This window comes from Rhineura floridana, chromosome 18 (assembly GCF_030035675.1).
Source record: "Rhineura floridana isolate rRhiFlo1 chromosome 18, rRhiFlo1.hap2, whole genome shotgun sequence".
Taxonomy (NCBI): domain Eukaryota; kingdom Metazoa; phylum Chordata; class Lepidosauria; order Squamata; family Rhineuridae; genus Rhineura; species Rhineura floridana.
The window spans coordinates 19,433,884-19,447,844 of NC_084497.1; the positions used below are offsets into that span (position 1 = coordinate 19,433,884).

A 13,961-nucleotide genomic window follows, 5' to 3' on the forward strand; every position below is an offset into this window, starting at 1 on the left:
TATGCACATTTTCACGAATATATGCATTTTATGCACCTTCTCTCCAACAATATATGCACCAATATATGCTGGTGTACAAGCTGGGAGAATTGCATTACAAAATTCTGAGAAGTGCACATTTTGAAGGATAACTGGGATGTATTTCTTTCTTCCCCCTCCAGGATGCACACCTTAATGTGGTGAGGGGGTTTGAGAGTGTCGAAGAAGCTGAGAGCAATGCCGTCAGGCGTCTCGACCAAGAGGCTAGACTCCTAGCAGGGGCACCCACGGCGGAATGGTCAAAGCTGAGACACCAGACTAAGATGCATCCAGACTCAGAGGAAGGAAATGGTAAACCACCTCTGAATACCTTTTTCCACGAAAACCCTATCAACAGAGGATCCAAAATGCAACATGAGATAGAGCTGGAAGATGAGACCCCCCAGGTCAGAAGGCACTCAACGAGCTACTGGGGAAGAACAAAGGAAGCCACAGAGCTGCACTTACAAGATCTGAACAGGGTGGTTCATGACAGATGCTCTTGGAGGTCACCGATTCATAGGGTCACCATAAGGAAAAATCGACTTGAAGGCACGTAACAACGAATTTATTTCTTACTACCACTACTATTTTATTACCTGAGGTCACCCGGAAGTCCCAGGTCAGGTTACAACAGTTTCAAATACATAATTAAAAACTTGAAATCATGAGATTCAACTAAGGTAGAAACATAGGAAGCTGCCTCATACTGCATCAGACCCTTGGTCCATTACCTCAGTATTGTCTACACTGACTGGCAGCAGCTTTCCAAGGTTTCAGGCAGGAGTCTCTCCCAGCCCTTCTGAGAGATTGAACCTGGGACGTTCTGCATGCAAAGCACGTGCTCTGCCACTGAATTATGGCCCTTCCCCTACTCAGAGTAGACCCACTGAAATTCATGAACCTCAGTTAGCCATGTCCATTAACTTCATAAAATCATAGAGTTGGAAGGGCCTATAAGACTCAATGCAATGGGTCTCCTTTGAGTAGGACTAATGTTGGATACAACCCATTGTGTTTCAGTTTGTGTATTGGGTTGAGAAGCGTGGATTATGCCATTTCCCATTAAAATAAAAATCAGATCAAACCTTCTCCCCCACTCCTAGTTAGCTCAGCTCTAGTTTCCAGCGACCACCTACCAGGTTCGTCTTCCACGCTGAGCAGAGGTATGTCATCGTCTAGGTAAGGAAGGCTTCCTGGGCCTGGTCCGCTTGCAGCCTCCGAGGAGACGAAGAGCCCGTCCGAAATGTGCAATGCGTTTGCCTTCATGCATTTTTGGCTGCAGCTGTGGAAGAGGGGAGGACGGGTGCCAACTAAGCATCTCAAAGCTCTTTGCCCCCACAAAACATCTGCGGCTCATTTTCCTCGGCAAGAGCCAAGGGCAGATCGACCATGTCAGGAGACGCAGGCATCAGGTGTGCTCCAGGCGTACGCAATTTCCACTGCTAATTCACCGAGGGGGGGAGGAGTTGAGAGAGGGGGAGGCACACCGAAACTCACACAATGTACTTTTCATATATCATCTTGGAAGCCTTACCACACGGATGGGAAGCAGTGGTGCCCTCTAGATGTTGCTGGACTCCAGCTCAAAAGAACATTAATAATGTTATTTAGTTTAATTTTTGTAAGTGGTATTGCTTTCATTGATGTATTTTTTATACTTGTGTTTTATGAGTGTGGCTTCCTTAGGCCACTGAGTGAAAATCAAAACGGGATCTGTTTTGTTGCTATGTCTCTTTAGCCATTAGGCTACACCACCACCTGCCCCCAAACATTTCCAAATAAAGCTCCATCGATAAAGCCTCACCTGGCCTGGCACGCGTTTTCCAGGGGGGACAGGTAGAGAGACCAAACCCCAAGTGCCGCGGGCATAATGAAGAGGACGGCCACCCAGCAGCAAGTAATGATCAGAGACATGAAGAGGCCAAAGTCATGGACAGCTGGGATCTGCAGAAAGATTAGGGAAGGGGGAGACGTTCAATGCGGTTTGCGTTTAAAGGCAATTTAAATTAATTTTGCACTTTCTGAAACAACATGAGAACTGAAACACAGCCATCCTTCAAAATTCGCACTGCTTCGAATGATGTGTATGAGAGAGAGAGAGAGAGAGGAGAGAGAGAGAGCATATATTAGGGTAAACTGGACATATAAATATACATATCAGTGACAATAACACGCAAGAGTGAATTATGCTTGGGAGAACTGCTTCGTAAAAATGTGTACATTAGGGCAAAACTCTATAAAAATGTGTAACTGGAGAAATTCACAGTAAAACGGTGAAGGGTTTTCACAAAGACTTTTTTAAAAAAAGAATTTGCAGACTGATGAGTACTTGTGGAGAACTGATTTTAGCACTGGGAAAAAAATGAGATAAACTGAAACTGACAGATTCACCCACCCCTAGGAAAAAGCAGGTGAGAATTTGAGGGACTGTGTCAAGGTCTCCTGGGAATGAGGCAACAGAGAGAGCCACACCAGGACTTGTGAAGGTCGGCATGGAGATTTTGGAATGCCACTTTCTGGCCTCATATGGCAACCCCCCCCCCCAGCCAAAGCAGCTCACAAACTACTGTTAACAGCAAGCTCAGGGTGTGAGTGCCGACAAGCTTATACTCCAAACGGGGTCATGGAGAATCAGGAAGGAGATACTAGCATGCTCAAAAGAACCTGAAGTTATAGAAGTTCAAAAAATCTTTAGGAAAATTTAAAAAATGAAGAGGGAACTCCCCCCACCAAAAGCACCTAATGGATGCTCCACAGAATATTGTGCAACTGTGAAGGGGTAGAAGCAGAAAACTGGGGTGGTGGTGGAATGGGATGGAGTGTCCTAGAAGATGGCAAGGCAGGCTGGCTGGCACCCTAAACAGAAGCACTCAAGAACATAAGAGGAGCCCTGCTGGATTAGGTCAATGGCCCATCTAGTCCAGCATCCTTTTCTCTCAGTGGCCAACCAGATGCCCATTATGGGAAGCCCGCAAGCAGGTCCTGAGGGCAACAGCGCTCTCCTTTCCTGCAGTTTCCAGCAACCATGGAGGCGGAGCATAGCCATTGTGGCTAGTAGCCATCGATAGCCTTATCCTCCATGAATTCTCATAAAGCCATCCAATGCTGCAACGTTTTGCTGCAGGTCCCACTTGCAAAAATGTGGTAATAAATAAAACAATAAAGTTTTCTGCTGGTCAGTTTTTTGTTTTGCTGTTACTGGGATTACGCTTCTGTATTTTATCGTTGCATTTAATTAGGAATTATAAGGATGTATTAATTTATTGTATGTTTTTTAAGTCGTTTTTGTTAACTTGTTGACCATCTGCATTTATTTCATACAGTGAATTGTGTAACTTTTTTTCCTGTTCCTGTTGTGAGCAGCCTTCTGCAAAAATTGTTATGGAACAGTGGCATACAAGTAAACAGCGATGATGATGATGAATAAATGCGTCTGGCTGGTCACCATTGCGAACACAACACTGGACTAAGATGGTCCTGATCCAACAGGGCAGTTCAGGGATTCTGGGTTTCATGCAACTAAGTCCTACTCAAGGTAAAACCCACTGGCATGAATGAATCCTACTTAGTCGTGTCTATTAATGCCAATGGCTCTGCTCTAAGTAGGCCTAGCGTTAGATACATCCCACTATCCTGGGACATCTTAAAAACTTACAAGTGGATTTTGCCTGCCTTTAGCAAGAGAGGCAGAGAGTTTGCATGCTCACCTGTGAGAAAATGTTGGCGGCGTACGCTGCAGCCGTGGTCAAGGAGGTGAAGAAGGTGGCCTTGCCGGCTGTCTGGATGGTGTGGACCATTCGCAGGTGGAGATCTTTCAAGTGGGTGGCCTGCCGGTAGGTGTTTATGAAGACAAAGACATCGTCCACACCTAAGATTACACAGAGAGGGAGGGAGGAATTGGGGAACGCGCCGAATTAGCCGGCATGTGGTTTTTGGCTGAGGCTATGGAAATGTTGGAGAATTCAGACGGACATGGAAACAGGATTGGGAATAGCCGTTGTTTGCTTATTTGTTCCATGTCTGGAATGGAAATCAGTCCAGTGAATACAATCTGTATTTCATAGAATCACAGAATAGCAGAGTTGGAAGGAGTCTGTAAGGCCATCAAGTCCAACCCACTGCTCAATGCAGGAATCCAACTTAAAGCATCCCAGGCTGGTGGCTGTCCAGCTGCCTCTTGAAGGCCTCCAGTGTTGGAGAGCCTGCCACCTCCCTACTTGCTATTGTTGTCGCTTTCAGTCCTCAAATGGTACGCCCCTGCGCCTGCCCCCTGCATTTGCAACACTGCAATGAATGGGATGCAATACTGCAGCCTTACCTGGAGATGTCACTGGGGACTGAAGCTGGGACCTTATGCATGCAAGACAAGCTAGTCTACCACTGAGCTGAGGCCCTTATGACATGAGAACATTGGAATCTACCTTATACTGATTGGCTTTTCTAGCTTGGTACTGTCTGCACTGATTGGCAGCATGGTTTCAAGCAGGGGACATCCCAGCCCTAGCTGGAGATGCTGCCAGGGACTGAACTTGGGATGTTTCGCAGGCAAAATCCACATGCTCCACCACTGGGCTACAGTATCTGGGCAGGTGAAGGCAACTTACCAATCCCCACAATGACAAAAGCAGCCACTCCATTCAAGATTCCTAGGTACTGGATCCCAAACACCACATGGTAGAGAAAGAGAGCCACGAGGCAGCTGAGTCCAATGCTAGCAATCCCAAAGAATGAGAGGAACACTGGAAGAGGAGAGGGGGTGGCAAATGACCTTTCAGAGGGAACACACCGAAAGCCAGACCCACACATGCATGCCCATTGCTCGACTACGCAGATCTCACAGGTTGTGGGAAACAGACAGACAGGCGGAGAGCCTTGTGCATCTCAGATGATGAGAAACTATGCAGGTTACAATGGCTGGCCAAGCGTTCCTGTCTCGCAGGCTGCTGGTCCACAAAGAGGCAGATTCATTGGGGAGCACAGAAGCGTGCGTTGCTTCTAGCAGAGCTTACCCGAGCAAGAAGCAAGGATGTAGACCAAGACTGCGATGCAACTACTGCTAATAAAAGCCAGCAGCATGTCATTGTTGAAGGTCTTCCTCACTTCGTAGTCAAACAAATCCGTCCCACCGTAAAGCACTTGAACTTTGCTAGAGAGAAACACAGGAGGAAACGCTATATAATTTTGTTTTGTTTTTTAAATTGCCAGCCCTAGGTCTTATTTATTATTTATTTATTTGTTAAACTTATATACCGCCCGACTAGCAATAGCTCCCTGGGCGGTGAATATAGAAAATACAATAAATCACAATATGATACAATAAAACATAAAGACAGTCTAAAATCAATTACAGCAAAATTTTAAAATTAAATTAACATTAAATTAAAATGCTTCAGAGAAAAGGAAGGTTTTAACTTGACGCCGAAAAGAAAGCAGTGTCGGCGCCAAGCGCACTTCCTCGGGGAGACTGTTCCATAGTTCGGGGGCCACCACTGAGAAGGCCCTAGATCTTGTCACCACCCTCCGGGCCTCTCTATGAGTTGGAACCTGGAGGAGGGCCTTCGTAGTAGAACGTAGTGTACGGGCCGGTTCATATCGGGAGAGGCATTCCAACAGGTATCGCGGTCCCACACCGTATAAGGCTTTATAGGTTCTTCTCTGTTATGCCTATAATTCTAGAAATGGGCCGTGTCAATCACATAACACATTTCTCCACCTCCTGCAGCTGCCAAGAAATGTGACTGCGGGGGGGGAATTACACATTGTCACACCAACATGTGTGTTCATGACTAACGGGAGGAAGGCGAGGGAGAGAGCACCATGGAACCGGCATTTCCGGTTGCAACCCCTGTGTTGTTCAGTATCACATCTAGGTCTGGTGTCAGACTCTAGCAGTGGGGAAACCGATCTGCAATGAGTAAAGAAATCCGGATGATAGCTTCACAAAGCAGGCTGGGGCAGTTGTTTCAGGAGCAGGCCACTGTTGTACTTGTGCAAAACACATAGCCAGAAAAAGCAGCACTGGGATATTCTAGAAGCCGGTGGGTCTGGTGGGGCAGAAGGGAGGGAGCCCAACAGGAGGAAAAGCCAGAACCAATGACAGGCAGAACCAGCGAATTCTAGTTTTGCCCCCAGCCTCTTCCCTGTGGAGTTCTATAAAGGCACCACTGAGGTTACAGAGGGGAAAGCTGACAGGCAACGCCATTCCCCAGACAGGTTGCAGGCAGGGTGTAGTCATCCAGGGTCTCAGGGGGGGTCTTAGACTGCTTCCTTTTTTGAGAGCTAGGTCTCAGCAAGATCCCTGTCTCCAGCATCCTATGAGCCAATCAGCACGAAAGGGGAGTGTGTTAGCCACTCAGAAGAGTCCTCTAACTTGCTTCCTTGCCTTTTCTTGTTGATTGGAGCCAATCAGAGTGAAAAAAGGTGAGTCAGCCACTGAGAAGACTGTGGCTGTGAGAGGGAATGGGCTATGAGTATTCTGAAGGGGCCCTGCACTTTTGAATCAGGTGGGGGCTAGATGAGGGCACATTGAGGTTGATGGAGCAGAGCCCCACTTGCCCTAATGGACCTCCACAGCTGGAAGAAATTTCTCCCAGCCTTGGAGCCCCACTGACCAGCGCCAGGTTCAAAACCAATGCTTATGGGTAGCAGGGTGGAGACAGATACAGAATGGTGGCTCAGTGGGTAGAGCTAATTACTTTCTACACCTGACTCCACGAGCCATTAACAGGCAGAGGTCAAAGTGCCAGACTAGGATGTGTTGAGGCTCAGGTTCACATCCCCACTCAGCCATGAAGCCTGGCTGATCATTTGTTCTCAGCCTAACCTACCCCACAGGGTGGTTGTGAAGACGTCAGGATAAAGCAGAGGGTAGTGAACTATGTACTGCACCCTGAGCAACTTTGAGGGATATAAATACACTCTCACACACATCTATATCTGAGTTACTTACAGGTGAGCAAACCCAACAACTTATCTTCCCCCTTTCTGTCGGAACGCCTCTCCCGATATGAACCGGCCCATACACTACGGTCTACTACGAAGGCCCTCCTCCGGGTTCCGACTCATAGGGAAGCCCGGAGAGTGGTGACAAGATCTAGGGCCTTCTCAGTGGTGGCCCCCGAACTATGCAATGGTTTTCCCGAGGAGGTGCGCCTGGCGCCGACACTATCATCTTTTCGGCGCCAGGTTAAAACCTTTCTCTTCTCTGAGGCATTTTAATTCCTGTTAATTCTAAATTATTATATTTTGATTTTAGACTGTACAGTTTTGTGTTATTTTTATTGTATTTTTAATGTTCACCGCCCAGAGAGCTGTTGCTAGTCGGGCGGTATATAAGCTTAATTAAATAAATAAATTATCTTCCCCCTTTGTTGGGGTGCTGTGGGAAGGAAGAAAGCCTTTTCATTGTTGCTATTGTTAAAAACAATTTAGAGTCAGAAACCTTTCCAGCAATCCACCAGACCCCAGTGATCTACCAGTAGATCCTGATCTCCCCTAATCTGGAGGCGACAATGGAATCAGGATCCAACACTTGGCCGGTGGGTCAGAAGAAAACTTCAGACAATGACACAAAAACCTGTGGAGGTTGCTCCTCTGGGACAAAGAGGGCGCAGCCCCACCGATCTCGGTCTGCCCTCATCCAGTCCTCGTCTGCTTGTCTTCTTGCTTACAACCTGTCCAAAGGATACCCACGCTGCCTATCAACTTCCTCCTTCTTAGTGTCAGTATTGCCCCTTGGAGAAGTCAGCAAAGAGCAGGATGTGGACAAAGCTGGTTCTGCCTGTTATTGGCTCTGGCCCAACTTCCTGTTGGCCTCTTGGCCTTTCGCCCCACCACTTCAGAAAACCCCACCAACGCTCCAGCCACTGAGGAGAAGCAGGATGTGTGTGTGTGTGTGTGTGTGTGTGAGAGAGAGAGAGAGAGAAACAGACAGACAGACAGACAGACACAGAGAGAGGCTCCCTAAGTCTTTCTCTCCAAAACTTCCCTCTAGAGCTTTGCTTGCATGACTCCCAAAGCCATCAATCCCACCTAGAATCTGAATCAGCATTTTCATTACATTAAAGCACAAAGGGTGAGATGGCAAATAAGTGGGCGAATTCAGGAGGCAGAGTGGCCTGTCTCGAGAGCTGCACAATATATCCCGGCTAGGCTGCAAAAAGAGTCTCCAAGCAAAGCTAATCCCAGATAATTAAAATGAGGACAATGATAAAGCCTGAACCACAGGAGAGTGGCAGAGACAGAACGAGGCCCTGCTCTGTTCCCATTTCTCTCTTGGCAGAATGGCTTCAAGCATCGTGTTCGATCCTCCTCTGCCATCCCTCCCTCCCTCCTCTCCATCCAGAGAAGCCGGAAGAATGATCAGAGTTCAATGACACGTTACAGCTCAGCAAAAACACGCAAGAATGGTGTGAAACAGGACCAGTGAGGGGTGTGGATGAGGAGGTGGCATAGCCTGGGGAAGAGTCCTCAGGGCCACAAGAAGCATAGGCAACCACCAACTAGGATGGCTTTAAAAGAGGATTACACAAATTCATGGAGGATCAGACTCTCAATGGTTACTAAACCTGACGGCTCAGCTTTGCCTCCACTGTCAGAGGCAGTATTCCTCTGAATGCCAGTAGCTGGAAACTGCCGGAGGGGAGAATGCTGTTACCCTCAGGTCCTCCTTGCAAGCTTCTCATTGGGGCATCTGGTTGGCCCCTGTCAGAGCAGATGCTGGACTAAATGGGCCATTGGCCTGATCCAGTACCCAGGATCTTCTTATGGGCCAGACAGAAGAGCCTGGAGGTCCACATTGGGCCTCTGAAGTAGTATGTTCGTCCCCACTGCCCGACCAACATCCCAACCTCATGCGTTAATTGAAAACAAAAGATGAGGGTCTGAAGAGGGCTCCAAAGGAGGTAGATCGTGACCTGATGGGTCGCAGGGCTTGCCCAAGATATTGTGCCGGCCAAAACAACATTGTAGTGCCAGTTCCATGATGAGAAGGAGATTGGCCAGGCTGTTGAACCTTCCTTCAGCACTGGTGGCTGGACAGTGCCCTCCACTCTACTCTAAGACAAAAGGCTAGGTTAGGGAGTACAGGCAGAACTTGGGAAAGATACTTTTTTGAACTACAACTCCCATCAGCCCCAGCCAGCATGGCCACTAGATTGGGCTGATGGGAGCTATAGTTCAAAAAAGTAACTTTTCCAAGCTCTGGGTACAGGTCATGCCACACAGAGCTGTGTCCTCCAACACCTCACCACCCTCCGTGACACCTGAGGGCAGCAGGCTAGTCTAGAGTCCTGCTGCCCACTCCCATCATCTGTCACCTGAAGCCACCGCCTCGCTCTGCCTAACAGCAGGGCCAGCCCCAGCGAGCAAGACGAGAACACAAAACAAACATGGACGTCCAAAGCAGTGGTGGCTAGTGGGGTGGAAGGCAGGGAGCCCCAAAGCAAAGGAAGCCAGAGCCAATGACAAGCAGAGACAGCTCATTCTAGTTTTGTCCTCATCCATTTCCCTGCTGAGCTTGGTGGGGCAGTGCCCCATCTGTCCTAATAGACCAGCCTCCACTGGTCAAACGGCTGCAGCAACATCATCATTTTTTTGAGCAAAAAACCAAGGGGAGTGGCCTTTGGAAGGGCTTCCCACCAATTTGCAGCATCTCCTCCTTCCTCACCTGGTGGATTGCTTGGCCAGCAAAGCCACGTAGGTCACCACAAAGCTCTGGAACTTTCTCCGCTGTTCCTCCCACCGGTCCTCTAGTGAGTAATAGCTGGGCAGCGGGGCTCCGAAGAGGATCTCGCTGCGCAAGAGGGAACTCTTCCTGTTCTCGACCGACAGACCCTCGTCCACGTACCAGTAGAATTCCGGGTGGGTCATGGCCAGCTCTAGGGAGCCTAGAGGGAAGCAGAGAGACCAGTGGATTGCAGAGGGACCCTGGCTCGGTGGAAAAGCATCAGGCTTTGTGAGGAGAAGGTCCCAGGATTGCCTCCTAGCAGCTCGGGTGAAAAGGACCAGGTGGCAGGTGATGGGGAAGGCCTCTTGATGAGACCCTGGAAAGGGAAAGTCCTCGGTGTTAGAGCAGAAGGTTCCAGGTTCAATCCCCAGCATCTCCAGGTAGGGTTGGGAAAGACCCCTCTCGGAGACCTCTACCAGTCTGTGTAGACAATCCTGGGATAGATGGACCAATGATCTGAGTTTGTATAAGGCAGCTTGCTGTGTCCCTATAATTCCACCCTTTATTCATGCGGGAGAGAGCTTTTTCAGCTGTGGCCCCCAAGCTTTGGAACACCCTACCCCAAGAAGTCCGCTCTGCTCCTTCCCTGATGGTTTTCAGGAGACTTCTGAAATGATCTTGTTCTGGAGAGCCTTTGGGAGGGACTGAAGGTAGAGCCTGACACTGATTTTATGCCTTCTACATTAAATTTTACCCTTGTAGTCCCCTTTAGTACCACTCCCTACATATATGTACAACTGACCTACGCACGCGCTTCAGGAACCACAAGTCGGCAATTTTGACAAAAAAAGTGGAGCAACCAGTTGCAAAGCATTTTAACATTGAGGGTCACAGCCTGTTGGACTTTTCCATTACAGCGATAGAGATGCCAGCAGATCCAGCAGCATTGACTGAAAGGGAGAACCTTTGGATATACTCTCTGGACACATTGGCACCACAAGGCCTGAACCTGGCGGACAGTACCAGCATCACTGAGCAAATGAAGCCCCTCTGAGCATTCCATCCTCAAAGCTCTATAACTGCCACCTTGGTAACAGCATCTGCATGTTAGCAGCTGATGAAGGCGGAGGCTGAAACGTTTTGTTAATATAATAAAAGCCTCTATTTTGTTAATCACAATTTCGTTCATATATATATTTTAGGTGATTAACGGAATCCTTATAGGGATCCAGAGCAAGCTTGAGTGAAGTTCTGTTTGTTGCTTTCAAAACTGTCTTTTATATATTGTATTTTATGTATTTTAATTGTATTTTATGTATTTTAATTTATTTTAATGCTTTGGTGATTTTATTGTTTACAATTTCATTATATACCTGTTTGATTTTATTTTTGTAAGCCTCCCTGAGTGCCCTATTATAGGGTAGAAGGGCTGGATAGAAAGATTTTAAATAAATAAATAAATATTCAGACTGGAATCTTACCTCATTTTAGGGGAAAAGGTCATAGCTCAGTGACAGAGCACATGCTTTGCTTGCAAAAGATCCCACGTTGAATCCCCATTGCGCTAGATGGGCCAATGGTATGACTCAGTATATGGCGGCTTCCTGTGTTCCTATGAGCACTACTGCCAGTCAGAGCAGACAATGCTGGACTAGACAGAGCAATAGTCTGGCCTAGAATAAGGCAGATTCCTATGTTGCACCCTCCATGAGCCGAGTTTCTGCTCTAGACTATCGCTCGGAATTATTCTGCATCAGCCTTTTCCAAACTGGTCCCCTCAAGATGTTCCTGGACTCCAACACCCATCAGCCTCAACCAGCATGGCCAATGGTCAGGGATTATGGGAGTTGTAGTACAAAACACTTAGCGAGGGCCAGCTTGGGGAAAGCTGTTCGTTATTATATTCCATAGGCATTCTGCACCTAGCCAAATAGCCCATTGGCTATAAGGCTGACAAAAAATATGACAGGAGAAAACAAGAAGCTTCTTGTCCACCACAGTTTTTAAAACTACTAGCAGCCTCACAATCGTTGCTGCTTGGGAAGTCCAAGAAACCAAAATCTTTGAAATCAGTGCAGTTCTGAAAGGTCCAGTCTGCCATCTTGATTCAAAATGGCACCCAGTTGTACCCAAACATAGACAGAAACCTGTTCCTTGATCACAGGAACCATCGTGCAATATTTGGTCTTAAGGGGTGTCCAAATCCATGGCGAACAGACAGACAACTTTCCAAAATACATAGTAGAAGGTAAGCCACCGCCACTATGGCCAAAATTCTCAAGTCTTGCAATGTCATGGGTAGGGCCAATTATGAAGATCTTATTCCATGAGAATGGCCCACATCATTGGCATTGCCCATACATTGTGAACCATTAGAGGTAATAGTCACACCTTTTCTTGAATGAATCCATGGAACATCAGCTTCCATGATGGGCTCTAGCATGTAAAGGAGGGGTGGGGGAAGCTGTGGTCCTCCAGATGTTGTCAGACTACTGGCCGTGCTGGCTGAGACTGAAGTGATTTGGAGTCCAACAACATCTGGAGGGTCACACAAGTTCCCCAACCTGTGCTGTAAGGGATGGGACAGAAATCCAACCCTTGAGATGTGGGAGGGTAAGAGAAGTACGCAAGCTGTGTCAACTGCATTATAGTGACACCTTGTAGTAGAATACAGGCATTTGGACAGTCACAGCTTTCTCTATCGCTGATAGAAAGGAAATCAGAAAAGGTTTTCACTCAGGCCATAATTGCATCAAAACTGGCTAACAAAGTGTAAGCAGACATCTTAGCAAGGTTTTTGGAAATTATTTGCAAGGTTGTATGAGATCCTGAGATCATCAATAACTGGCCAGATGCTGTCTTGTATCCAGCCAAGTCCTATGTAGAGTAGACCCACTGAAATGAATGGACATAAGTTAGTCGTGCTTATTAACTTCAATGTGTCTACTCAGAGTAGGACTAGCACTGGATACAACCCATTATTTCTTGAGACAAAACATTTCATCTGCCCAATGGTTGGGCCAGTCCCCTGATGCAACTTGACTCACCTTGAATGTCAGCCAGATCCTGCCCTAGACCATCATAGTAGATCTTCCCACCCCTCTCAGTGGGGAAGAAATAAGTCATGAGAGAACTAGGTGGGGAACAGTAAGAGTAGGAACCCAGTGGGAGATCTTTGAGGACCTCATGAGGCTTCCAGCAAAACTCCCGGAAGTGAGGGTGATCCATAATTTTGCGCTCAATCTCATGGATGGTAACCAGGCGCTCAGAGGTGAAGATGTTGTTCTCAGCATCGCCCCGGGCAAGGAAAATCAGCTCGATGCGCCAATGTGCATGGGTTTGCGTGTTGGTGCTCACAACTGCATTTGAGTATTCCCAGTGGGGCAGGGCACTCCGTGGTTGGCGGGAGGTTTGGTTGCCCGAAGGTGGCTGGCTCTGGAGATGACTAGTCCTCTCAGGGTCCAGGCTACTGCGCTTCTGCCTGGCTGCACCAACACCCCCTGGATGTGAGGCATTGCGGCGAAGATGCTGCAGCTGCTCAAAGATCAGCCTCTGCAAGGTCTCCGAGTTGAAATCCGTCAAGTCCCGGCGGTTGCGGCCCCAGGAGCCAAACTGGGACTTGAGGGCCAAGGCCAGTGCGTCAAAGCGCTGGGAGGACTCATGGTTGCGGATCTCGAAGGCATTGTAAGAGATATCGATATCCAAAGCAGGGTAGTGTAGGAACATCACAATGGCCAGGGTGGTTGGAATGGCACAACCCAAGAAGAGGATGAGGCTGGCAGAGTAGGGATTGGTGAAGATCCAACCCACGACATCCCAAAAGCTAGAGGTCAGCACAGCCGTGGCTTGTGCCTGTGGCCTGGGATTCCACTGGCATTTCCCACAGAGCTGGAGTCCTTCAGTTCTCTTGCAGGGGCCGAAGACTACCTCCTCTTCCTCATTCACCCAAGCATCTTGCAACAATGGGTCATCTTCACCATCCATCCTTAACACCTGCAGGTCAATAGGAAAGAGAAAGGGGAGTCAGCTCATCGGATAGAACCAATGGCCTGGTTTGTACATAACAGACCATGATTGACAACTATAGTTTATCAAACCACAGCTTAGCATTAAGTGTCAACCCTGCCCACCAGCTTACCCATGGTTTGTTTCCAGCCAACAAACCACAATCTGAAACCATGGTTTGTTGCTGGCTTATGAGTCATGGTTTGACTTAACTATGGCTTGACAGTACATGTGTGAGCCCAGCACCCTTCCTTAACCATGGTTTGTT

At 47.9% G+C, this 13,961-nt stretch overlaps 1 protein-coding gene across 1 annotated transcript in view; it reads right to left on the reverse strand.

The window, feature by feature from the left end:
* The window catches only part of DISP3 (dispatched RND transporter family member 3), a 35,507-nt gene extending 21,835 nt beyond the window's left edge, over positions 1-13,672 (reverse strand). Inside the window, exons 1-7 of the mRNA XM_061601311.1 lie at positions 12,736-13,672; positions 9,689-9,908; positions 5,031-5,167; positions 4,626-4,760; positions 3,729-3,889; positions 1,826-1,965; positions 1,158-1,303 (exon numbers count right to left, since the gene is read on the reverse strand). Coding sequence (XP_061457295.1) covers positions 1,158-1,303; positions 1,826-1,965; positions 3,729-3,889; positions 4,626-4,760; positions 5,031-5,167; positions 9,689-9,908; positions 12,736-13,672 — 1,876 coding nt within the window. The remainder of the gene's footprint in view (positions 1-1,157; positions 1,304-1,825; positions 1,966-3,728; positions 3,890-4,625; positions 4,761-5,030; positions 5,168-9,688; positions 9,909-12,735) is intronic.
* Between the last annotated feature and the right edge of the window lie 289 nt (positions 13,673-13,961).